At 40.3% G+C, this 25,879-nt stretch overlaps 1 protein-coding gene across 1 annotated transcript in view; it reads right to left on the minus strand.

Annotated features, from left to right (window-relative positions):
* The window catches only part of LGR5 (leucine rich repeat containing G protein-coupled receptor 5), a 124,817-nt gene that overhangs the window by 65,600 nt on the left and 33,338 nt on the right, over positions 1-25,879 (minus strand). The window contains exon 2 of the mRNA XM_077807740.1: positions 4,608-4,679. Coding sequence (XP_077663866.1) covers positions 4,608-4,679 — 72 coding nt within the window. The remainder of the gene's footprint in view (positions 1-4,607; positions 4,680-25,879) is intronic.

The following is a 25,879-nucleotide window of genomic DNA, read 5'->3' on the forward strand; positions in this document are numbered from 1 at the left end:
AGGTTTGAGGTGTGATTCCCAGTTTGCATACACATACTTGTGGTAACTTGATAAGAGTGCGTGCAAATATAAATAGTAGCATAGTACCAGTAGCACGAGCAGCAATGGTACAGCTTAGCTGTGCCGAGTACATACCCAGGTAATTTGGGTGGGTTTGTGCTTGGTATGGCTAAGCTGTGCGGATGCTGCCTGTGCTACTGTGGCTACGCTACTATTTGTACTCACACTAGTTCTCATTGATTCGAGTTACCATGAGTCTCGTCTACACAAGCAGGGAATCACCCTCCCCCAGGCCATAGTGTAGATGTAGCCTCAGTTCTATAGGTGTAAAGCCACAGTGTTATTCTGAATTTACACTGGTGTATTGGACATCAGAATCTTGCACATACTTAGGTTGCAAATGGTGTAAATCAGTGGAGAATAGCCCTCTGATAATAAGGCAGCTGACGAAACCAATGGGGCAAACTTACTTTAGTGACAGCTCCCCCTCAGACATTTAAGCAAAAAATTAGGCCCAAAACAATTAGAGAAAAACAATGCTTACAAACATTTTGGGGCACATTTCCCCTCCAGAACACAGATTAATCTCAAATTTTCACGCTTTAGTTAATCAAAACTTTAGGTTAATAAAAGAACCAATTATGTCCCTCATGGCTACACTGAGAGAAGATCTGCTCCTGCGGAGTTTCTAAGGGCTTGTCTACACTTACTGGGGGATCGATGAGCGGCGATCAATGCACCGGCGGTCTATTTAGCCAGTCTAGTGAAGACTTGCTAAATCAATGGCAGAACGCTCTCCTGGTGACTCCTGTACTCCTCTGGCGCAAGAAGAGTAGGGGGAGTTGATGGCAGAGCATCTCCTGTTGGCATCACGTAGTGTGGACCCCGCGGGAAGTAGATCTAAACCATGTTGATTTGAGTTGTGCTATTCACGTAACTCAAATTGCGTAACTTAGATCAAATTTCCTCTGTAGTGTAGACAGGGCCTAAGCTCTGCTTTAGTGGAGAGTCAGGATCCAGCCCTGAGGCACAAGATGAATAACTAATAATAGAATGTACATTCAATTATAGGTCTTTGTTTTGGTTCTAATACAGTTGGTTTAATTTCCTTATTGCACAAAATCTCAACATATTTTGGGTGGTGATGTGTGACGCAGGATTTCTCAGAACAAGAAACATTGCAGAGTGATATGTTGGGTACGCGACACATACACCCTCCCTGCCACAACCTTAGCATGTTGCATCTCCTTTCCCTCCTCTTATCCAACAGCACACAGCAGGCTCCTCCTCTGCTGCATCCCCTGTCAAACACACAGGTGCGCGCGCACACCCCCACCCCTCTGACACCTACAAAATGCTACTGATACTTTCCCTACATTCTCATCTCTTTTTCTGCTTCCTGCCAATACACGACAGGCTCCATATTTTTTCTCCTTCTGTGTCCCTTCTCTTATGCAGATTACTGCAATCCCAACACACTAACTTTCCTACCCAGCCAATGTCCCTTGCAGAGATCCATACTGACACTTAAATAAAAGATCTCATTTGCTATCCCAAGCTGCAGATAAGAACTGCTTCTTTTTAATGCTATAAGGTCTACAGTAGCAGATACCTCTACTTTCTGCGTCACTTCCTATGTGATGGGCAGCAGGGCTCTGTAAACATTCTTAGCTCTGTTTACAGGTTTGTCTAAAAGGACTCTTGTACTTAATTTACTGAACAGTTGAAAGTGTTGAAAAGAACACTTTTTAAGCATAGTGACTTCCTCTACATAGTGTCTAATCCAAAGCCTGCTGAAGCCAATGGAAAGACACCTACTGACTTCAATGAGCTTTGAATCAGGCTCATAATGAGGTATCCAGTATGAACGTTTTCAGTGCCAAACAAATAATAAGTAAATACATTTGATGACCTCAGTGCCACAATTGTAGGGTTTCAAAGAGAGTGTGGGGCCGTTATTGGGATATATTTGAATATAAATATTTAACTTTTTATAGCTTGGCTAAGAGAATCAGAAAATGATAATAGTATAAATAACTGAACAGTGTTAGCAGTGAGGAGGCAGTAGAATTATTTAGTTTGGGACAAAGGGTAATGGTAAGAAATTAAGAAGGAAAATGTTGGAAAAGTCTTCTGTCAGTGAGTGAAATGCACTAATATTGCAGAATAATCTCCCAATGAGTAATGGAAGCCCCAGTGTTCAGAGCATTGAAATTCAGACTGAAGTGGGAATAATCCTGTATTAGTAAGGATCTAAACTAGATGAGCTAATATGCCATTTACATGTCTAACTTCTTTGATACAATAATCCTTCATGCTGAATTGTCTTCTTAACCAGATATATTACAAGATGTTATTTATTTTTATAACTTGTTACTGTAAGACTCATGCAGGACACTAGTTTTGCAAAGGATCCTTGAGAATTTTGATGTCCCAATGCTAATGAAAACTAGGGATATCTCAGAGGCAGCATGCTTGGCCTCAGAGAAAAGGGTAACAACCAGGCCTCATATGTCCCTCCTACCTAACACTGGGATAGGTAGCAATTACAACAGCAATTGGTAGAAAGAGAGAATGTATCAACATGGGAAAAAGAAAGGATCCCAAAGGAAAAAAATAATAATAAAGAGAATGGGAACTTTTCCACTGGAGCCATATTCCTTGGTCTGTGATGGTATAAGCCAGTGAACACCCTAACCTACTACATCGAGAGAATCAGCTTCTGTGTTTACAGGGAAAAATAAAATATTTATTTCTGAGGTGTCTGGAAAAAAGGAAAGAGTTTGGGGCTTGGAAAGGGGGAGGGATAGCTCAGTGGTTTGAGCATTGGCCTGCTAAACCCAGGGTTGTGAGTTCAATCCTTGAGGGGGCCATTTGGGGCAAAAATTGGGGATTGGTCCTGCTTTGAGAAGGGGGTTGGAGTAGATGACCTTCTGAGGTCCCTTCCAACCCTGATATTCTATGATTCTATGAAACCGTTAGGAGGGTTATGACCGTTTAGAGGAAGTTGGAAGTTTAGAAGTAACTAACACACAAAATCTAGAAACAGAGCTTTGGTGGCAAACCCACTTTATATGTATTTGATATCATAATACTTTGTAGTGGCCACATTATAGTATCACAGTTGGGCAATAAGTAGAAGGAGCAGATGAAGCTTAAAAGATATACTTTGTTTCCATGCAAATGTTCGTAGTAATAAAACAAGAAAGACAGAGGAGGAAAAAAAGAAAACTGTTTGTAAATGGAATAGTTTTCAAAGTGATTTACGAGGCGTCAGCTGCTCTTCTGAGCTTTCAGAGGGCAATTCCATTGACTATTAACGTGCACATTGTTTTGCTTTTTGAAATGCCAGTCTGAAGGATGAGGTGGCAACATATAACTGGCCATTAGTGAGGACACTAAAGTTCTGAAGTAATAGTCTAGCTTAATGGAGTCTGAAAACAGGGTTACTACTGTACATTTCCTTTACCTTAAAAATGAATTTTTTGGGTGGAGGTACCATCATAACTTCCCATGTGGATTTTGTGGTGTACTAGCAGTTAAAAATCAGAAAAAGATGGGGCCCTGGCTTTAGGGGCTAATAAAGGAAGACGTCAGGGTAGTTAAGCACTGGAACAAATTACCTAGACAAGTTGTGGAATCTCCATCATTGGAGGTTTTTAAGACGTAATATGCTTAGTCTTGCCTCAGTGCAGGGGATTGGACTAGATGGCCTATCAAAGTCCCTTCAACGCCTACATTTCTATGATTCATCAGGGGCCGATGCCTAAATAGTTCTTTTTAATCAACTTTTTAGAGAGTTTCTGTAACTGCAAGTGTCAGCCTCTTCCTACGAGGTATATGGGTCATTAGCCATTGATTCTCCATCACACTATGGAGTGAGAGCTTGAAGATGACTTTTAAGCCTAGATCATAATAACTAAGGACACTGCCACATCCAGGTCTCCTGCACACAGAGTGCCTTTCACTTATGGTTAGTCACCATCACTTCCAATCCCAGTCCTCTTTTGAAGCTGTGTTTCATTAGCTAGTTTTTGCATTGTACATTGTTTTTTCTTTTGCAGTACTGGATGGCATAGCTCTAAGATCTTTGTAGGATTTGGTGTTTTACAGTCAGCCTTGAGGGATGCTAAATTTAAGAGTAAGGAAACAGTAATTAAAAGTGATTAGGACAAGAAGCCTTGATGCTATGAAATGTGGACTCAATTGTCCTTGACATAGGCAGAACCAGGCAGCAGGTTTTGATTATAGCTTTACTTGCTATTTTAATAAACATGAGCCAGTATTCAAACTTTTAATATCCTGCTGCTTAACTATTTCCAAAAAGCTATCCAGCTCTTTTACACAGCCCTTGTTTAAAATTTTTAATTTGTTTGGCTCTGTCTCTGCTTAGAGAAGTTGTAGCCTCATGGTAACTCTTTTACAAGTGCATTTCCAGAATCACAAGCAATTGGTTTTTTCAACTAAGTGTTTCCGCATGTGCCCAAAGTGTCAGAGCTGACAGCTTTCCTGCACTGTTTTATCTGGTTCCCACAGTACGTATGAGAGACAAACACAGGAATGTGTCTGGTGCTGACTATGCCCCTCAAGGATACAATGATACTTACAGCTCTTCCAGGAAGCGGAGATTGTGCAGGGGGTTCGAGGGCAGCTTAGTGATGTTGTTCATACTGAGATCACTGTAGGGGAAAACAGACAGAGCCTTAGTATGGCATGCCACAAGTGTGGTATCCAGCTGCTCATTCCACACATTTTTAAGTAGTACATTAACAAAAATTAGTTCCTCTGCCATGACTGATGAATCATTATCTAGTTAGCATTTTAAACATTTTTCTTTCTTAAGAAGACAGCTTTGTCAAACAAAATATATGCTGTAGCACATCCACTTTCCAAAGATTCAGGAGTGTTTTATCATGCTCTATAAATATGCTGGTGTGCTAAACAATCTTTTTAGTTGAAGTTATTTTAATAAACCACTATACCATATTACCATTTATTTGGAGAAATAAAAGGAAAGGAAATACGTTTGTTGTTTTAAGACTGTAGCATATTCTTGGGTTACTAAAAGTAGAAAAACTAAGCTGTACAAAAATAAGAAATTTGCATTTTTATTGACATTTCATGAATGTGGAATATACTGCTTTTATAGTATAACCTGATGTACAATGCTATTGATTTTGTCCTAAGTTACTTTAGGTATCTTGTAAAAATAAATATTTTGATTAAAAGAAATAGAGTAAAAAATACATTCCTCTTTTTAACATGCTCCTTTTACAGGTTCTCAGATTGCATTAAATAAGTGAAATGAACCATAAAACAAGGGTGTAATGTGATCCTGCTATGTAGCACACTTCCTGGTGGGGTTCCACAGTAGTTCCTGGCACAGGAAACCACTAGCCTTCTAAGCTCTGGTCAGAACTCAATCAATTTCTGTTTTAGGCTAAGTTCCATGTAATTAAATTTTATTCTGTTTTTCTTTGTATAGTTTTTATCAGTCTTTCCCATACTTCTACAGTATCATCAGAGTTGGCTTACCACAAAAGTAAATGTAGAAAAAGAGACTGCATAATAAAATAATGTAGACAAGATATGATGACATCCTAAAATAGGAACAGCATGGTTAAAATCAAAACATATTTCAGACCTGTATATTAGATGTAAGTATTTACGCTACCTATTAACCTCCCATTTTTAATAAGTTATTTAAAAGTGCCCCTAATAGTATCTAGTTATTTTATATTATTTTTCAATGACTGACTTTACTTTTCCATCATCTGGGAGATCATGAGATAAGCAAATGATCTGAATTTATGTATGTGAACATTTAAAATTCACATTAATCACACCCTGTTTCACAGTATAGAATAAATGTTTTCAGCCATCAATCTTTTAAATTCAGTATATTTGATCTTCTACTGTATTGATGTTTCCCTGAAAATGTACGATTGAAAAAAACAGTTGGAGTACAGAATCTAAAATAACAGGGAACCGTGTTAATATTTCACAACCATTATCAAATCATTCATAGAAGTAGGCCTCTGTACCTTCACTTTAAAATCAAAGTGATCAATCAGGGAGCAGTGTAGTTATTAATTCACATTTTTACTGTAATATTTCATCAACTAATTCTTTCATGCCATTGGTAGGGGACTACCCTTTCATTTTGGCAAAGGAATAAAAGATTTATTTTGGCAAAGGAACAAAAATATAGATGCTGAAATCCCATCAGTCAAGTGAATTATAGATTAACGAATAAGAAGGTACAAAGCATTATGTTAAGCAAAATCAGTTGGTGCATGCATTTTCTACATAGGTCTTAATGGGATTTTGTAAATAAATATTGTGATAAAGTTCCTCCTCTGCCTTGGTGGGTCCTGCAATTTTTTGGAGCATTTGCTCACTCAGAGGTTCACAGCAGCCCTCAGTTTGGCTGCTTCTGCTAGAGGCTCAAACCTGCCGTTCACTCAGCTAACCTCATCACCGGCCAGCATGGGGGAAATGGAGAACGATCTCTACAGTCTCTGTTGTCCCTCCAAGTGGGTTGGGGACAGGCCAGATCCCTTTCCAAATTAGACCTTCCCTTCTGGTGTTCCTCACAGACCAGGTCAACTCCTCCTGTGTCCAACCAGGAGTTGAGGGAATGAGGGGGGAACCCAGGCACGCCCTCTACACTGGGTTCCAGCCCAGGGCCCTGTAGATAGCAGCTGTCTACATCTTCTGTATCAGCTGCATGACAGCTACAACTCCAACTCCCTGGGCTACTTCCCCCTGGCCTCCCCCCAGCACCTTCTTTATCCTCACTGCAGGATCTTCCTTCTGAGGCCTGATCACGCTTGTACTCCTCAGTCCTCCAGCAGCACGCCTTCTCACTCCCTGCTCCTTGCACACCCTCCACTAACTGATGGAAGGTCCTTTTTAAACCAGGCGTCCTGATTAGTCTGCCTGCCATAATTGATTCTAGTAAGTTCTTAATTGGCTCCAGGTGTCTTAATTAGCTTGTCTGTCTCAATTGGTTCTAGCAGGTTCCTGATTGCTTTAGCGCAGCCCCTGCTCTAGTCACTCAGGGAACAGAAAACTTCATCCAGTATATTTGCCTTCTACCAGATTCATGTACCCCACTGGTCTGGGTCTGTCACAATATACTTGCTCATATTTTATATTTTAAAGGCCAAATGCTAAGGACACCTGAAAACAGGAGTAATGCATCCTGAAACAGGTGCGTATATTGGGTATACTACAAAAACAGCTTTAATGTGAGCTCTGGCCAACACAGACCAAACCTAGCTCTCTTGACTAACTGATTCCTCTTAATAGCAGGATTAATCTGCACAGCAGGGATGATACACGTATAACCCCGATGACCTCACCTATCTTAACTCCTAGGGCGCAGCTGATACCTGTCACAAGCACCCTACAGACTGGCTTGTCTGCAATGTCTTAGAGATGGTCAGAATATGGGCAAACAGCTTTCATTCCTTGCTCCTGCTGTGGACATGCACCAGAACAGTACCACTCACTCCCAAGATACACAAACTTTTAGAAATTTCTTTAAAACTACTAGTTAAATAAACATTTTCTCTCTCTGTGTGTGTGTGTGTGTGTGTGTGTATGTATATACACACCACACTGCCTCTTCTGCCTTTTCTTGGCTTCTTTGTTTTTACAACAGAACACAAAACAAAAAGATATTTATCTGCAACAGGACCACAAAATATTATCAATGAAATATGTTTACCCATAGTTAACAGAACAACAGAAATGCATACCTCATGGAAGCACATTACTTATATACTTGCCCAATAAAGCCTTACGTGATCCATTTTTCAATAGAATGGAAGCCCTGGTGCACACCTCAGTTTGGGCCTCTACTGCCATATGCAATTACCCATTTGCACAGGCAGTTGTATTTAGAAGCAGGTTACTCCTTTGGGCCACTTATATCACTTGTCCAGCCATGCTGGAAGTCAGACAGAAAGAGTGGCAATGGATATGGTTTAATTAGGCCACAACTTTATTCACTTAAAATATCTGGGAGCATCTGGTAACAAATTGTACCATGCAGGTCATCATCATTTCCTTAATCATTTCCATACAATCTCCAGTCTGGTCCCTGCCATCCCATTCCTGCAATCCCTACTGTTCTGCCCTTGTATGAGGCGAAAGGGGGCTCCTCTCCCCACTGCTCCAGATGTAGGAGTCTCAAGACCCCCTTTCTTAGCTCCTTTTAAAAGGCTTAAAAAAATTAAAAAATAAAATAAAAATAAAAAACCCTCCTCTTATTCAACTTCCTTACAGGATGCTTTTCTTCAAACCCTTTCCTAATTCATTTTATCGGATAACCATATCCCTTCCATACCGAGTACCCACACTGGACATCCACCACAAGTTTCACATACTAAGTTGAGATATTATAACCTAACCCCCCTGCCCACCCCATTGGGTCCCAGACCTACTGTGAAAAAAATCCACCCTGCCCAACCCAGCTATTATGGAAAAATTCATTCCCAGTCTCCAGGAAAAAAGGGCAACTACCATAATGCCCACAGTTGGTCATGAGGTAACCTAGTCCTTTTGCAAAAAGAAAAGGAGTACTTGTGGCACCTTAGAGACTAACCAATTTATTTGAGCATAAGCTTTCGTGAGCTACAGCTCACGAAAGCTTATGCTCAAATAAATTGGTTAGTCTCTAAGGTGCATCCGATGAAGTGAGCTGTAGCTCACGAAAGCTTATGCTCAAATAAATTGGTTAGTCTCTAAGGTGCCACAAGTACTCCTTTTCTTTTTGCGAATACAGACTAACATGGCTGCTACTCTGAAACTAGTCCTTTTGCAAATTCATGGGTGGGTGGGTGTTGCCAACCCAATCCTGGTAAAAAGAGGGATTCTCTCGGGTTGCATGGGGTATAAATGCTCCCTCACTCTTCTAGTCAGCAGGAAGGGCAGTGATCCTCCCCTAAATTTGGGCCCAGCTGTTTCCTGCCTGTCCTATCCATCCCTTTACACTTCCCCCTCATCCCCCTGTTGTAAGGGGTGGTCCTTAAAGGAAAAAACAACCCTTTTCCTCCAGCTAGCCAGACAAGCACCTCCATACATGGAGGCTGTGGGGAGCACATTTTGTGCATGCACCAGAGCCTCTACACACTAAAAATGCCCTCTATAAAGTCCAATTAGCCTGTCTGCCATTTGGGCTAATTCCTGCCACTGTGTGTAGTGATTCGGCAAGACTGCACAACCCTTACTCTTACTGGTGAGCACTTATGCATGAGAGAAATCCCAGTGAAGTCGACGGGACTACTTATGTGAGTATCAGTTCCACAATTGGGCCTGTCGAGTTAACGTAGGCAGCCACAGAAGGTCATACCAGCAATTCAGGAAACTCGTAGAGTTTGGGCAGCCAAACACAAATTCTTGATAGTGCCCAAAGGGACCAATAAAGGAGGCTCCCAGTTAACCTGCCAGGGTTCGGATCATGTTCCCAGAGGGCATAGATTTCAGGACGAGGAACATGTCTATCGGTTGAGATAGGGAGCATGAATGCCGTTATCAGCACTAAGAGCTAGCTGGTGAACAGTGGTCCTATGCATTGCTCCTATTGAGAAAAGTAGTAAAGAGTGCTTTGGATTGTCTTATGGAACTCTGGTCTATACCAGCAGGGTTCTTTTTTCAAAGTGTGCATTTTCTGGGCCCCCTGGGCCCCCCCCACCCCGCTCGATCGCCATCCTAGCTTGTCAGCAACAGGGCAGGTCTGGCTCTTGCTTGAAGAGAAGAGAGAATGGTGGGTGCTTGTAAAATAGTATTTTCAATGTCATGATGAAACAGAACTTCAAATTAAAGGACCAAATCCTCAACTGACTTCAGCAAAGCTATGGATCTGGCCCAAAATCTATACATTTTCAAATTCATACACTTGAAACAAAATAACTAAAGCCACAAGCATTTATGTTCAAATTTGACAGGCTCTTGCTTGCTACAACGATAAAGAAAACATACAAAATATAGTTAAACTTACAATTATTAGAATCCCACAATCCCTTTAACATATTTTTTACAATAGGGAAACATAATGCCCTGTATTACCATTAAAATACATGTGCAACTCCCTCTGACATCCGTGGGAATTCTGCTATGAGAATAAATGCTGAAGGCAGTATTTGGCCCATAATGTGAAGAACATCGGACAGAAACATTTTTAAATTAATGCACCACTAAATTAGGCTAGAGTACCTCAAATGGCAAGAGCTAATTTGAGAGAGAGTGAGGAACAAAAACAGCAGCAGCCCATCAGTCTGAATTCTCAAACCAGTTATCCAGGAGTTGTCTAGGAATAGTGACATGTCAGGGAACAAACAATGTCTTTGCAGAAAATACAAAGATTTGCATGAATAATTGCAGAGGCAACAGTACTCGTTGCAGTGATATCTTTCTTAATCATACCCTGTGCCAGTCTGCCACCAGTGTAGTAATTAAATTACTTCCAAACACATCTGAATTGCTAGGAGTCCCTATAGGCATTGAGTAACATTTTCTGTAGGAAATCCTTCTGAATATCAAGGGCTAAATTTTCAGAAGGATAGCACTAGAAACCAAAATTGGGGTGCAAGTTTGGGTATTTGAGCCTATAACTACCTGACTTACACACGCAACCTGGTAGCTGAAAGGCACATGTGCTCAGATATGAACTCATTTTGCACCTGCAAAGAGGGAGACTGAGCCTTAGCTCAGCTCAAAATAGACTGTGGAGGATCCCCAGGAATGGTGGTCACATCTCAATCTAATTAATCTAAATTCAAGGGTTTCTTTCCCAGCAGGTGCACCTAAGGTATGAATAGATTTTCCTCTTTGCTGATTTACAATGTCAAGGGCTAAATTTTTGAAGACTGTCAACATTCAAAATGAGCACCAAATTTTCACATGCAATTCCTGTCACTGAACACTATCAAACTAGGTAACTGCATGCTCAGTCAGGATTATTTTGCATGCATTTTGTAATTCAACTGCACAAATAAACCCTTTAAAAGTTTAGTCACAAGTCTGTGATCGCCTTCAATGGCCAACTCCTTCACTGTCACTTCTTTCCAAATTTATGAATTTCCCCTCACTTTTAAAACCTTTTCAGCATTCTCCATATAGCCATCCAAGTGTTTGAGAGAAAGGGAAATCCAGGTCCTTCCTTCTAATGGTCAGGATATATCTATACTTTTGAGCTGGGGGTGTAATCCCTAGCTCAAGGAAATATACTTGTGCTAGCTCTCATTGAGCTAGTGAACTAGAGCATAGCTACAGCAATGCAAGTTATGGGAGGGACTAGGTGCCCCAAGTGCATGCCTGTCCAAGACTCTAGGCATGTACTTGGGGCAGCTAGCTCATCCCACCACGTGTGCTGCCGCAGCGAGAGTCTTTTTTAGCATGCCAGCTTGATGAGAGCTAGTATGAGTACATCTACTCAAGCTGGAAATTACACCTTCCATCTTGAAGTGTAGGCATATCCTCTGTGTGTGAGTGTGCATCCACACACACGTAATATAGACCAGTGGTTCCCAAACTTGTTCCGCTGCTTGTGCAGGGAAAGCCCCTGGCAGGCCGCACCGGTTTGTTTACCTGCAGTGTCCGCAGGTTCGGCCAATCGCGGCTCCCAGTGGCCGCGGTTCGCTGCTCCAGGCCAATGGGAGCTGCTGGAAGCGGCGCGGGACAAGGGACGTACTGGCTGCCACTTCCAGCAGCTCCCATTGGCACTGGAGCAGCGAACTGCGGCGCGGCCACTGGGAGCCGCCATCGGCCGAACCTGCAGACGCGGCAGGTAAACAAACTGGGGTGGCCTGCCAGGGGCTTTCCCTGCACAAGTGGTGGAACAAGTTTGGGAACCACTGATATAGACTATACAATGCACGATGTGGTAAAAAGGTTTCATTAGCATAAGTTTGGGATGGGCACACTACTCACAAGTAGTGAAGCCGTAAGTGAGTTATGAAAGTCACTCAAAATGAATGTGGTTAGAATGTTCTAGTCTACCACACCATCACATGATTGTACATAGGCCACATACTTTACAGGAAAGTTATTCAAGGACTATTTCTTGTGTCCTTCTAAATCCAAGTGTCTTAGCCATTATTACTAGGTATTTGTAATTACAGTAGAGCCTAGAGGGCCCAGTCAAAAACAGAGTCCCGTTGTGCTAGGCACTGTAGAAACACAGACACATTCCTTGAGTTCAGCTGAATGGTTCAGAAGCTGAGGAAAATCTACTATACATTTAAAACATCTCAAACCACCATTTTTCTAGATATAAAAATGTCTCCAATTTATTGCCACTTTCAAAGATAGAAGCAAGTGCCATGTATCTCACAAGGAAGTTGAGAACCCCCATATTCTATTGCTATAAATTTCCCATTTCTAGCAGTGAAAGGCCCAGAGTTGTCATATGTTAGGCCAGTCACTGCTCCAGCACTGAATACATAGGTGCTGGAACTAGCGGTGTGGGAAGTGCTGCAGCATCTCCTGGCTTGAAGTGGTTTCCATTATACACAGGGTTTACATTTTGGTTCAATGGCTCTCAGCACCCACACTATACAAATTGTTCCAGCGCCCCTGACTGAATATTACCCATTCTGCATTTCTGGCTAGTAATTAGGGCTGCAGGGAGAGGAATTCCCTTTGTGGAAAGCAAGAGACATTTTTGTGGAAAGTTGTTTTTGAAAAACGATAGGTATTTCAAACTGCACCACAGAAATGGTCAACTTGTCTGTTTAAAGATTCCAGCAGATCTTGAGTGTTCACCAGATGGTGCCAAACCTGCAAACATTGCAAGAAGAGGTATGGTCCAGGAGCATGAATAAAAATAAAAGATATTTTTTCCAGATTTCTTTATTTATTGTCTTTCTTTAGGCATAATGAAGAATCTTCAGTTACCAATTACCATACTTAAAACAAGCTGTACAAGATAATTTAACTTGTTTTGCTGGAGTCTGGGAGTTTAACTAGCTTTCAACATATGCTAGAGAAGGCTTTAGTTGGAGGCCAAGCTACTAGTCTATTATTAGCTGATATTACTGGAGACAACTCATCTCTGAAGATTGATTTTCTAAAATGCATTTATGTCTATTAAACGAGGGCAAAAATCTATCCTGGGATACATGCATGGCTTCCAATGACTTTTGGAAAACTGTTCATCTGCCATTAGAATATATTTTTAAATACAGAACATTACAAACTCTTTTTATCCATCACCAGACTAGTCTAGCGAAACTCAGTATTACAGAGAAAATGCATTTTGCAACTTACCAATTTTTTACATTTATATCCTCACAAACTTTTAACAAGTTAAGCCGAAGCATAATTTGTATAAATAGTCAAGAGGAAATACTGTTATTGCTGTTAATTTTTTCGCCTTGGGCTTTCATTAGCCTAATATAATGTACTAATGATTATTTTTATGGAAGTCTTTGAAAAATAAAACAGCCTCAGGTCAAAACACTGACAAGATGATACAACCCATTCTCAGTGACTAGGAACAGCTACCCAAGCAATCCACTCTCAATTAAATTGGATATTGCCTTATACATGGTAATGATGTTTCCAAGATATTCCCACCTTTTGAACACAGTATTGCTGTACTTTTACTATGGGCAGACTACTTTAACAGCTAGCTAATACTATGATGGAGTACTTTAACTTCTCAAAATATGCCGGTCTTTAATGCAAATCCATCATCACAGATATTAAAAGTAAGATTAAACATTATTGTTGTCCAAAGTATTTATATTTGGTTTGCCAACACTATGGCAATAATACTTAGCTCTTACACAGCACAGGGGAAACTGAGGCACACTGGCAACATGACTTGCCCAAGATCATTTGGCAGGTTAAAGGCAGGGTAAGAACAAAATACAAGTCTTTGTCACTGAATCCACTGGAGCACATTGCCTACTCTATAATACTATTGCCAACAGGCATCTAGAATACAACCTCCCATCATAGATGATGATAGATAATTCATTAGAGTCTATCGACATAAAGCTAGCATAACTTTTATTTTAATTACCTCTTTACAGTGTCTTCCAAAATGAATATGCAAATAAGCAGTGATATTACATTGCCAAATATCTAAGTTCATAACCCCACAGAAGCAAGTCTGATCATATAAATAAGTGCTGTAAGAACTTCCTGACAATTAAATTATAGTATTTATTCTCAGAGCTGACTTCACACTACATCTGCAATTTTTACTGGGATTCCATTGAAAATCTATGGTAAAAATGTGTTTTTCCACCAAAGGATTCAACCTTAGTATTTGGGAAAATCTTGTTCTAGAATTTAGCAGTTTTGCAGGGAGAAATATTTAAGATAGAGATGCAGTACACATCTTGAATACACTGTCTACAGAGATTTTTAGAATAACTAAAAAATGGAAATAGCATGACTACTTCTGCCTTTCTGTACACTGGTAACAGAAACAATCTAAACAAAAAGCTAAATATTTAAAAATTCAGCCACACTTGCAGTAACATTTTAGAATAACCAAAGATGGATAACTGAGCCCATTATGTAAGTTTTTTTAATCAACAGCAGGAAGGATAGGTAGCATAAGAAGTTGATTTTTTACAGAAGGCTGTCGTTATTCAAGTATTTAAAATGTAGAGTTTGCACAAAGAGAGTTTGCATTAAAATGTATGCTAAAAAGGTAAATGAGACTCGGTTGTTGCATTAGGAGAGCTCTCGTAACGAGGGATATGTGTGTGCTCCTGACTAACAGGCGAGGGGGGAATCTCAGCTTTTCATAGATTTATAGATTCCAAGGCCAGAAGGGGACTATTGTGATCAAACATTCTGACCTCCTGTATAACATAGGCCATAGAACGTCCCCAAAATAATTCCTTGAGCATCTCTTTTAGAAAAACACCGAACGTTGATTTAAAAATTGCCACTGACCACAACTCTTGGTAAATTGTTCCAATGGTTAATACCCCACTGTTAAAAAATGATGCCTTATTTCTGGTCTGAATTTACCTAGCTTCAACTTCCAGCTTTTGGATCATTTTATACTTTTCTCTGCTAGATTGAAGAGCCTATTATCAATTTTTTGTTTCCCAGGTAGGTATTTATAAACTGTGATCAAGTCACTCCTCGTTTTCCAATCCTTTAATCATTATCATGACTTTTCTCTGGACGCTCTCCAGTTAATCAACATCCTTCTTGAACTGTGGACACCAGAACTGGACACAGTATTCCAACAGCAGTTGCACCAGTGCCAAATACAGAGGTAAAATAACTTCTCTGCTCCTACTCGAGATCAGCCTGTTTATGCATCCAAGGATCACACTAGCTCTTCTTACAACACTGTTGCACACGGGGAGCTCATGTTTAGCTGATTATCTGCCATGACCCCTAAATATTTTTCAGAATTGCTGCTTACCATTCTGTCAGTACAGCCCACAATCTTTGTTCCTAGATGTATACATATACATTTATCCATATTAAAATGAACAGTGTTTGCTTGTTCCCCGCTTACTAGATGATCCAGATCACTAAGTATCAGAGCCTTGTCCTCTTGATTATGTACCACTCCCCTAATTTTTGTGTCATCTGCAAACTTAATTAGTGGTGATTTTATGTTTGCTTCCAGACCATTAGAAATATGTTAAATACCATAGGGCCAAGAACTGACCCCTGAGGGGACCCCATTGGAAACATATCTGCTCAATGATGATTCTCCATTTACAATTCTATTTGAGACCTATCAGTTTGCCAGCTTTTAATCCATTTAATGAGTGTCAGGTTAATTTTATATTGTTCTAATTTTTTAAGCAAAACGTTGTGTGGTATCAAATGAAATGCCCTACAGAAGTCTAAATATATTACATCAACATTATTACTTTTATCAACAATTTTTTTAATCTTATCAGGACAAGAGATCAAGTTAGTTTGACAGGATCTATTTTCCATAACCCCACTGATTTGCATGAATTATATTACCTTCCTTTCAACCTTCATTAATAGAGGCCTGTATCAGTCATTCCATTATTATTCCTGGGATCAGTGTCAGACTGACAAGCCTATAATTACCTGGATTATTCCATTTATAGTGTTCCAAAACTTATTGAAAATCAGCATTAATGATCCCGCGAGCTCCTCAGCCAGCTCTTTTAATAACTCTTGGGTGCAGGTTATTTGGACTTGCTGATTTATAAATGTCTAACTTTAGTAGCTGCTGATTAACACCATCCTTGGAAAGCAGCATGTATTTCCCCCCTACCTGTCCCTGTTCCCTCCAGAGATGCTAGTTCCAGCAACATCACTTTCCTGGAGGAGGCCATGGGCCACATCCTCAGGTGGTGTAAATCATTGTAGCTCCACTGAAGCCAATGAGGAGGATCTGGCCCATTGTGGAGATTCCTGGAGAGAGGGGAAGCTACATGAGAAATGCTCTTTACACCCTTTCCCTTGCTTTGTGCCCTCACAAAGGGCTAGGCATAGTTGAACCCATCATGTGAATACCACATAACTGACCCAGATAAACCATTCCTATCAAATCAGGACTGAATTTAACACAAACGAAAACAGAGATAACAACAAGGAGTTCTTGTGGCACCTTAGAGACGAACAAACGTATTTGGGCATAAGCTTTCCTGGGCTAAAACCCACTTCATCAGATGCACGGCGTGAAAAATACAGTCAGCAGTATATATATTACAGCACATGAAAAGATGGGAGTTGCCTTACCAAGTGAGGGGTCAGTGCTAATGAGGCCAATTCAATCAAGGTGGAAGCGGCCTATTGAATTGAATTGGCCTCGTTAGCACTGACCCCCCACTTGGTAAGGCAACTCCCATCTCCCATCTTTTCATGTGCGGTAATATATATACTGCTGACTGTATTTTTCATGCCATGCATCTGATGAAGTGGGTTTTAGCCCATGAAAGCTTATGCCCAAATACATTTGTTAGTCTCTAAGGTGCCACGAAGACTCCTCGTTGTTTTTGCTGATACAGACTAACACGGCTACCACTCTAAAAACAGAGATATTATAAAACACTTTGATTCAAATTCTGCTTTTCATTACACCTGTCAATAGAGTTGCTCAGGTGCATCCAAGAGCAAACTCTTATTGCAGAAGCTTTGCAATATAGTCATTTTAAACAGCACATATTCTTGTACATTGTAGGCCTTTTTCTGATATAAATGGGTATCAAAGGCTTACTTAAATCTGGACTGTGGAACATTTGTAAAGCAAACACTTCATGCATGATTAATCTTTTCAGGAAACAATTTTGCCATTCAGTTTAGCCAAGACTCCAGCAGAGGGAGCAGAGCAGAACAAATAATTAGAGTAAAAAAGAAAGTAAAGATCAAAGATCAGATAAAACACACAGAGTTCTGAATTAATCTGACAGGTACCTGACATTTTATTTTAGGTGCCAAGATTTTAGCACTCTGCTTTTTCTAAGTATCAAATGCATGATGCTTACTGTTGTAAAATCATCCATTTCCGTTCAGATCTGCTACATGGCTGTTCACTTGAAGTTGATAACTCAACATGGTAGGCAATAATTATCAGGGTATGTTACAAAAATACCCTGTGGTGTCAATCATTTATTGTACTTAGCTAATATATTACAAGGCTTAAATAGTGGAATATTGTAACACACAGTAGCAGGCAGAGCTGATTAAGTGAGAAAAGAATGAGATTTGTTCCTCAAGTAGTATTTAGTATTATTTTTTAAAATAGTATTTATATAATTTGTATTTCTGCCTTTCTAAATAAAATATACTTCTCAAGCAGCACAGAATCCCTATTTCTCCTGTTCAAATGTATAGAGTGACCTCTAAGAGCATAAGAGCAGCCATACTGGATCAGACCAAAGGTCCATCTAGCCCAGTGTCCTGTCTTCCGACAGTGGCCAATGCCCGGTGTCCCAGAGGGAATAAACAGAACAGGTAATCTTCAAATGATCCATTCCTGTCGCCCATTCCCAGCTTCTGGCAAACAGAGGTTAGGGACACCACCCCTGCCCATCCTGGCTAATAGCCATTGATGGACCTATACTCCATGAATTTATCTAGTTCTTTTTGAACCCTGTTATAGACTTGACCTTCACAACATCCTCTGGCAAGGAGTTCCACAGGTTGACTGTGCACTGTGTGAAAAAATACTTCCTTCTGTTTGTTTTAAACCTGCTGCCTATTAATTTCATTTGGTGGACCCTAGTTCTTGTGTTATGTGAAGGAGCAAACAACACTACCTTATTTACTTTCTCCACACCAGTCATGATTTTATAGATCTCTAACATATTCCCCCTTAGCCGTCTCTTTTCCAAGATGAAAAGTCTCAATCTTATTAATCTCTCCTCATATGGAAGCTGTTCCATACTCCTAATAAATTTTGAGATGGGGCAACCATATCTGCATGCGGTATTCAAGATGTGGGCGTACCGTGGATTTTTATAGAGGCAGTATGATATTTTCTATCTTATTATCTATACCTTTCTTAATGATTCCCAACATTCTGTTTGCTCTTTTGACTGCTGCTGTACATTGAGTGGATGTTTTCAGAGAACTATCCACAATGACTCCAAGATCTCTTTCTTGAGTGGTAACAGCTAATTTGGACCCCATCATTTTATATGTATAGTTGGGATTATGTTTTCCAATGTGCATTACTTTGCATTTATCGAGATAGAGTTTCATCTGCCATTTTGTTGCCCAGTCACTCAGTTTTGAGAGATCCTTTTGTAGCTCTTTGCAGTCTGCCTGGGTCTTAACTATCTTAAGTAGTTTTCAGAGTAACAGCCGTGTTAGTCTGTCTTTGCAAAAAGAAAAGGAGTACTTGTGGCACCTTAGAGACTAACCAATTTATTTGAGCATGAGCTTTTGTGAGCTACAGCATCCGATGAAGTGAGCTGTAGCTCACGAAAGCTCATGCTCAAATAAATTGGTTAGTCTCTAAGGTGCCACAAGTACTCCTTTTCTTTAAGTAGTTTTGTATCATCTGCTAATTTTGCCACCTCACTGTTTACCCCTTTTTTCAGATCATTTATGAATATGGTGAATAGGACTGGGCCCAGTACAGACCTCTGGGGGACACCACTATTTACCTCTCTCCATTCTGAAAACTGACCATTTATTCCTACCCTTTGTTTCCTATCTTTTAGCCAGTTACCAATCCATAAGAGAACCTTCCCTCTTATCCCATGACTGCTTAGTTTGCTTGAGAGCCTTTGGTGAGGGACCTTGTCAAAGGCTTTCTGAAAATCTAAGTACACTATATCCACTGGATCCCCCTTGTCCCCATGCTTGTTGACCCTCTCAAAGAATTCTAGTAGATTGGTGAGGCATAATTTCCCTTTACTATAGCCATGTTGACTCTTCCCCAAAAAATTATGTTCATCTACGTGTCTGATAATTTTGTTCTTTATTATAGTTTCAACCAGTTTGCCCAGTACTGAAGTCAGGCTTAACGGCCTGTAATTGCTGGGGTCACCTGTGGAGTCCTTTTTAAAAATTGGCGTCACATTAGCTATCCTCCAGCGTTTGATACAGAAGCTGATTTAAATGATAGGTTACAGATGACAGTTAGTAGTTCTGCAATTTCACTTTTGAGTTCCTTCAGAACTCTTGGGTGAATACATCTGGTCCTGGTGACTTATTACTGTTTGGTTTATCAATTTGTTCCAAAACCACCTCTAATGACACCTCAATCTGGGACAGTTCCTCAGATTTGTCACCTAAAAAGAATGGCTCAGGTTTGGGAATCTTCCTCACATCCTCAACTATGAAGACCGATGCAAAGAATTCATTTAGTTTCTCCACAATGGCCTTATCATCCTTAAGTGCGCCTTTAGCATCTCGATTGTCCAGTGGCCCCACTGGCTGTTTAGCAGGCTTTCTGCTTCTGATGAATGTAAAAAAATTTTTGCTATTAGTTTCTGGCTAGCTGTTCTTCAAATTCTTTTTTGGCCTTCCTAATTATATTTTTACACTTCATTTGCCAGAGTTTATGCTCCTATCTATTTTCCTCATTAGAATGTAACCTCCCTTTTTAAAGGATGCCTTTTTGCCTCTCACTACTTCTTTTACTTTATTGTTTAGCCAGGGTAGCTCTTTTTTTGGTTCTCTTATTATATTTTTTAATTTGGTGTATAGATTTAAGTTGAGCCTCTATTATGGTGTCTTTAAAAAGTTTCCATGTGGCTTGCAGGGTTTTTACTTTTGGTGCTGTACCTTTTAATTTCGGTTTAGCTAACCTCTTAATTTTTGTGTAGTTCCCCTTTCTGAAATTAAATGCTAGTGTTGGTCCGGTATAGTGTCTTCCCCGCCACAGGAAGATTAAATTTAATTATGCTATGGTCACTATTAGCAAGCAGGAAAACAAGTACCCTTTATTATGAGGTATACAGAAGGCTTGAATATTTTTGTTTGTTTGTGTTTTGTGGCTGTTTTTGACATTAAAATATCAGGTCTTGTATAGTCTGTTTTTGCCAGAGGTCTGGAGAAACAGTAGGCATTCATAAGTGATGAGACAGAGTAAAAATTTATAGATTTTAAAGCCACAAGGATTACGGTGATGATCTAGTCTGACCTCCTGCATGATACAGGACATAGAATTTTCACAAAATAATTCCTGTTTGAACTGAAGCATAGGTTTTAGAGAAACATCAAATCTTGATTTACAAATTGCCAGTGATGGAGAATCCAGCCACAGCCCTCTGTAAATTGTCTGAAGGTTAATTACCCTCACTATTAAAAAAAGTATGCATTATTTCCATTCTGAATTTGTCCAGCTTAAACTTCCAGCCATTGTATTGTCTTATACCTTTGTCTGCTAGACTGAAGAGCCCATTATTAAATATTTGTTCATCATGTATGCACTTATAAACGGTGACCAAGTCACCTCTTAACCTTCTCTTTATTAAGCTAAATAAACAGTCTCTCACTGTAAGACATGTTTTCCATTCCTTTCACCATTCTCATAGCTCTTCTCTGAATCCTCTCCAAGTTGTCAATATCTTCTTGAATTGTGAGCACCAGAACTGGACACACTCTTTCTGAAGCAGTTGCACCAGTGCCAAACACAGAGATAATATTCCCTCCCTACTTCTACTTGAGTCGGCTAAAATTCCTTCTGCTCACAATTTCTCAGGTTTCAGAAAGTTTAAAACTCTTCGTGTTTTGGTTGTTTTTGTTAACATCCATTTCACTCAAGCTCCTGGCAAAGATTTAGGGGAAAAAATTATTGTGAAAGAACCAACACCTTTGTCCACTTTAGAATTTTTGGGCCCAACTCTTGTCTCACATCAAGTTTACAGCAGGTTGAGTCCAGTGAATTAATTGGAGCTACTCTTAGTTTCTGTTGCTTTAAATGAGGAGAGAATCCAGTAAGGGAAGAATATCTCAGAGAATACAAACACTATGAGCTACCCAGAAGAGAATCCAAGATTTGTCTGCAAATACTGGAAGGATTAAAACAAAGATCTAAAAGTTGTAAATAGCTTGTTTCCTAAATTGCACATTATAGGCCAAATTAACTCTGTCTTCAGTTACACTGGTGACTGGGCCAAATACCAACTGCTAATTATGCACAACACAACTGCATAGTATGAGCCAGATTTTGGCTTCAGTTACACCCATACATGCCCAATAACTTCACTGGGGTTGCATGGGTGTAACTGAGTGTGGAATTTGTTCAAATTCAAAATTAAATTAAACCTGTGCACCTTATTCTACCTATCTGGCTTTCATGTTGCTATTGCAGCACAATTTGGAAAGCTAAAAAGGGAAATAATTTGGATGGCATTCACTATAGACAAACTCAAAAAAGTGACATTATCAGGTTACAACCTTTCCCCGCTTTAGATCAGGAATTCTAAGTTGGGTGAAATCCTGGTCCTTTTGAAGGCAATGGAAAAACTCTCATTGATTTCAATAGGATCAAGATTTCACACCTTACATCAGAGGTGGGCAAACTATGGCCCACGGGCCACATCTGCCCGGCCCCCGAGCTCCTGGCCTGGGAGGCTAGTCCCTGGCCCCTCCCCCGCAGTCTCAGCTCACTACGCTGCCGGCGCAATGCTCTGGGCGGCGAGCTCTTGACAGGCAGCGCAGCTGCAGAGCCACGGTCTGACCCGTGCTCTGTGCTACGTGGCTGGCTCCAGCCAGGCGGCGCGGCTGTCTGTCCTGGTGCAGCTGCGCCTCCAGCCACCGGTGCTCCAGAAAGCGCGGTAAGGGGGCAGGGAGGGTTGGATAGGGGTTGGGGTGGTCAGAGGGTGGGGAACAGGGGGGTTGAATGGGGGCAGGGGTCCCTGGGGGGCAGTCAGGAAGGGGGGGGTTGGATGAGGGAGCGGGGGGTCCAAGGATAGTCAGGGAGGGATGGATGGAGCAGGGGCTCCAGGGGGGCTGTGAGGGGGAAAGAAGCAGGGGGGGCACATCTGGCTGTTTGGGGAGGCACAGCCTCCCCTAACCAGCCCTCCATACAATTTCAGAAACCCGATGTGGCTCTCAGGCCAAAAAAAGTTTGCCCGCCCCTGCCTTACATACATAATTCCTATTTTTCTATTTCAAAGGTGCTTTCAATATGATCTTGACTAGTCTCATTTATATCCTTCCATTTACCATACTTTCCTTTTTCTCTTATATTGAAACTTCTTGATGGGTTTTATTTAATTTTTAAGAGCAGTTTCTTACTATGATTTTATTGTATTTTATCAGGTTTCAGAGTAACAGCCGTGTTAGTCTGTATTCACAAAAAGAAAAGGAGTACTTGTGGCTCCTTTTCTTATTGTATTTTATCATATTGTACAGTATCCTGTGAGTTTCGGCAGGGGGTCGGATGCTTTATATTGCAAACATTATCCTTATAGTCAGGGTTATTCAGTTGGCCATCTTTGCATAATGGCTTTGCTGGACTAATTCTTTACACATTCTTCTCTTTATTTTGTGGTCAACTGAACATTTGAAACTTGTCTTCAGACTTATGGAGGCCCAATCTTGCCATCACGCTGCCTGAACAATTTCCACTGATGTCAGTGGATGCTTGTTCTGCTCAAAATATGGTAGGCTGTAAAGATCTTCTAGTCTCATGCTGTCCAACAGCCTATTCAAGCACTTTATATACAGGTCTTAATATACACCAGAACCACATTCTTAATCTTACACTGAAAACATTTTAGGCATTTTCTGCACAGTTTTTGTACCAGTATAACTATATCAGTTAGGGAGATGAATTTTTTTTTTAACCAATATAGAGGTACCAGATACTAGTATGGATGTAGTCATTCCAGTATAGAAACCTTGATATCGACAAAGCTTATTCCCCTCCTCGTATGGCAATAAGCTATACAGGTATAGTTGAAATGATAAAACTTTTGAGGGCAACAAAATACTCCTTAAGTATTCCTATTGAGATCAACAGCCTTGTGAAGTAAGCTACTCTTCAGTGTGAGTGACGGTGGCAGAATCGGACTCTCAGGGTATATGTACATAGCAAAGAAAAACCAGCGGCTGGCCTGTGCCAGCCAACTTGGGCTCGCGGGGCTCAGGCTGCAGGGCTGTTACACGGCTGGGTAGACTTCTGGGCTCAGGGTGAAGCCTGGGCTCTAGGACCCTGCTGGGTCGGAGGGTCCCTGAGCTTGGGTTCCAGCCCAAGCCCGAAAGTCTGCAGGGCAGTGAAACAGGCCCGCAAGCCTGAGTCAGCAGGCACCAGGCAGCTGCTGGTTTTTTCTTTGCTGTGTAGACATACCGCCTATGTCAATAGTCTGTGTTTGTCTTCTCTTATACACAAAGTTTATTTAACCCACTTTTTATCAACCTCATTCCTGTGGATGGCAAGCCACCGCTTTTTCTGTGGTTCTTAAAATGATCAAAAGGAAAATCTTTCCAGACAGGTAATTAAATTCAGCTGTTCAGTCAAATCCAAGACTATGTCTTCGCTTCAGGTCTTAAATATCAGTGTTGTGTCTTGCTGGAGATAATGTACTGTAATATTACAAAACACTAATAGTTTGGTATTTAAGACAAACAAAAATATTTTGCATATTAAAGCTGTCACTGCCAAATTGTCTTTATACATTTACTACATCACCTCTATGCATAAACTTCTATTCCCTACTGCACCTGTCTGTTCCATTTTCTTGAACAAATAGTAAAGTGAAATTTCCAAGGCTCCTCTTCTTCACTTTAGCTGTTCAAAGTGCTTTAAAAATGCACGTCAATATCAATAGCCCCATTCTTTTGATGAGGAAACTAATGCACAGAAACTTGCAACTTGTCACACAAGTAGTCACTGTCAGAGCTAGGAATAGAATGGAGGGTGAAATCCTGGCTCCTTTGAAGTCAATGGTAGAACTCCCATTGACTGCATTCGGGCCAAGATTTCACCTCAGGAACCTTGACTCTCCATGCCATGCTCTATCTGCTGGTCTATATTTCTTCATGCTAGAATAGCAGTTTATAATCTGAGAATTTGTGTCCTCATACTTAAAAAGAACGGGAGTACTTGTGGCACCTTAGAGACTAACAAATTTATTACAGCATAAGCTTTCACTACTATATGTTCTATTCTATGCATTCGATGAAGTGGGCTGTAGCCCACGAAAGCTTATGCTCTAATAAATTTGTTAGCCTCTAAGGTGCCACAAGTACTCCTGTTCTTTTTGCAGATACAGACTAACACGGCTGCTACTCTAAAACCTGTCCTATTACTTGTGTGCATCTGCAAATAACACTGTGTGACCTACTTAATGTAGCCTTGTAGAAGTTTGTGGAGCCATTTTTTGGCACATAATGGCAGCCCTTGTTGTTGTTTTAAATCACTGAGTTAAAGAAGGAATTCAGTTTCATTTTGGTCAGCTGGGGAATGGAAGTTAGGTGGAGCTGAAAACATCAACTATATGAAACTGAAGGCTAAATTCTGGCATGATTTGTGCCACACTGGTAACTAATAAAAGGCTTACATAGCCTGCGGAAGGGCAGGTAGTACAAATGTGTGCACTAACACCTGACACAAATGCTGCTGACCTCAAAATTACCCAAGTTAAACTTCTTTAACCAAAAGACAAAGTGATATTTAGTCCAGAAAATCTTTGTCTGAAACTTTTTCTAATTTAATCTGATAACAGCCATTTTTGAAAGAAGGTTCTGGGGTTTGATGGTGAAATTCAATAAATCAGAGAAAGAGTCAGGGCATAAAAAAGTGTTTTAAAATGGGGTGTGGAAAGAAGGAGACAGAATTATTTTTAATTAAAAAAATCAATTTTCAGGTGTTTCTTTTTCACACAACATAACATACCAGATAAGCAACCTTTTCACAGAAGCCAAAGTAAAAGAAGATGGATGCTGGCGGTACAAGCAAATGGTAAACAAGTTAAGGAATATTTTCTGGTCAATTTTCCAAATTCAATAAAATCTTCAACAAACTTTTATTTTGCCATTTCCAGCTCCCATATTAAAAATCTATTAGGAGAAAGTCTACTGAAAGGCTGACCATGAGCAAAAAAGCTTTTTCTGGAAACAGTTCTGTTCAGTTCTCATGGCTGAACAAAAGCAGATTGGCACATTCAGTTTCATACAAAATGTCTTTTAAAGGGGCCTTACCCTACCCTTTTCCATAGCCACGCGTTTCAGGGTCCTATGGGCTGAAGAGAGCCAGTGAAAGATTTGAAGGGGGTAAAAAAAAACAAAACAACACAACAACAAAAAAAACCCCACCACCACCACAACAGAGGCTACCATGGAGATCCTTCAAAGAGTTCTTCTTCTATAGTGGGAGGATTTCCCTTTAAATCCTTTTCAATAGCATATTGATGGCTTTGAAAGCTTAAATGGCATTTGTCAACCAACAGTAAATCTTTAAAACTGTTTCTGCAAATAGCCCAACTCTGAGTCTCAGCTT

This window comes from Eretmochelys imbricata, chromosome 1 (assembly GCF_965152235.1).
Source record: "Eretmochelys imbricata isolate rEreImb1 chromosome 1, rEreImb1.hap1, whole genome shotgun sequence".
Classification (NCBI taxonomy): Eukaryota; Metazoa; Chordata; order Testudines; family Cheloniidae; genus Eretmochelys; species Eretmochelys imbricata.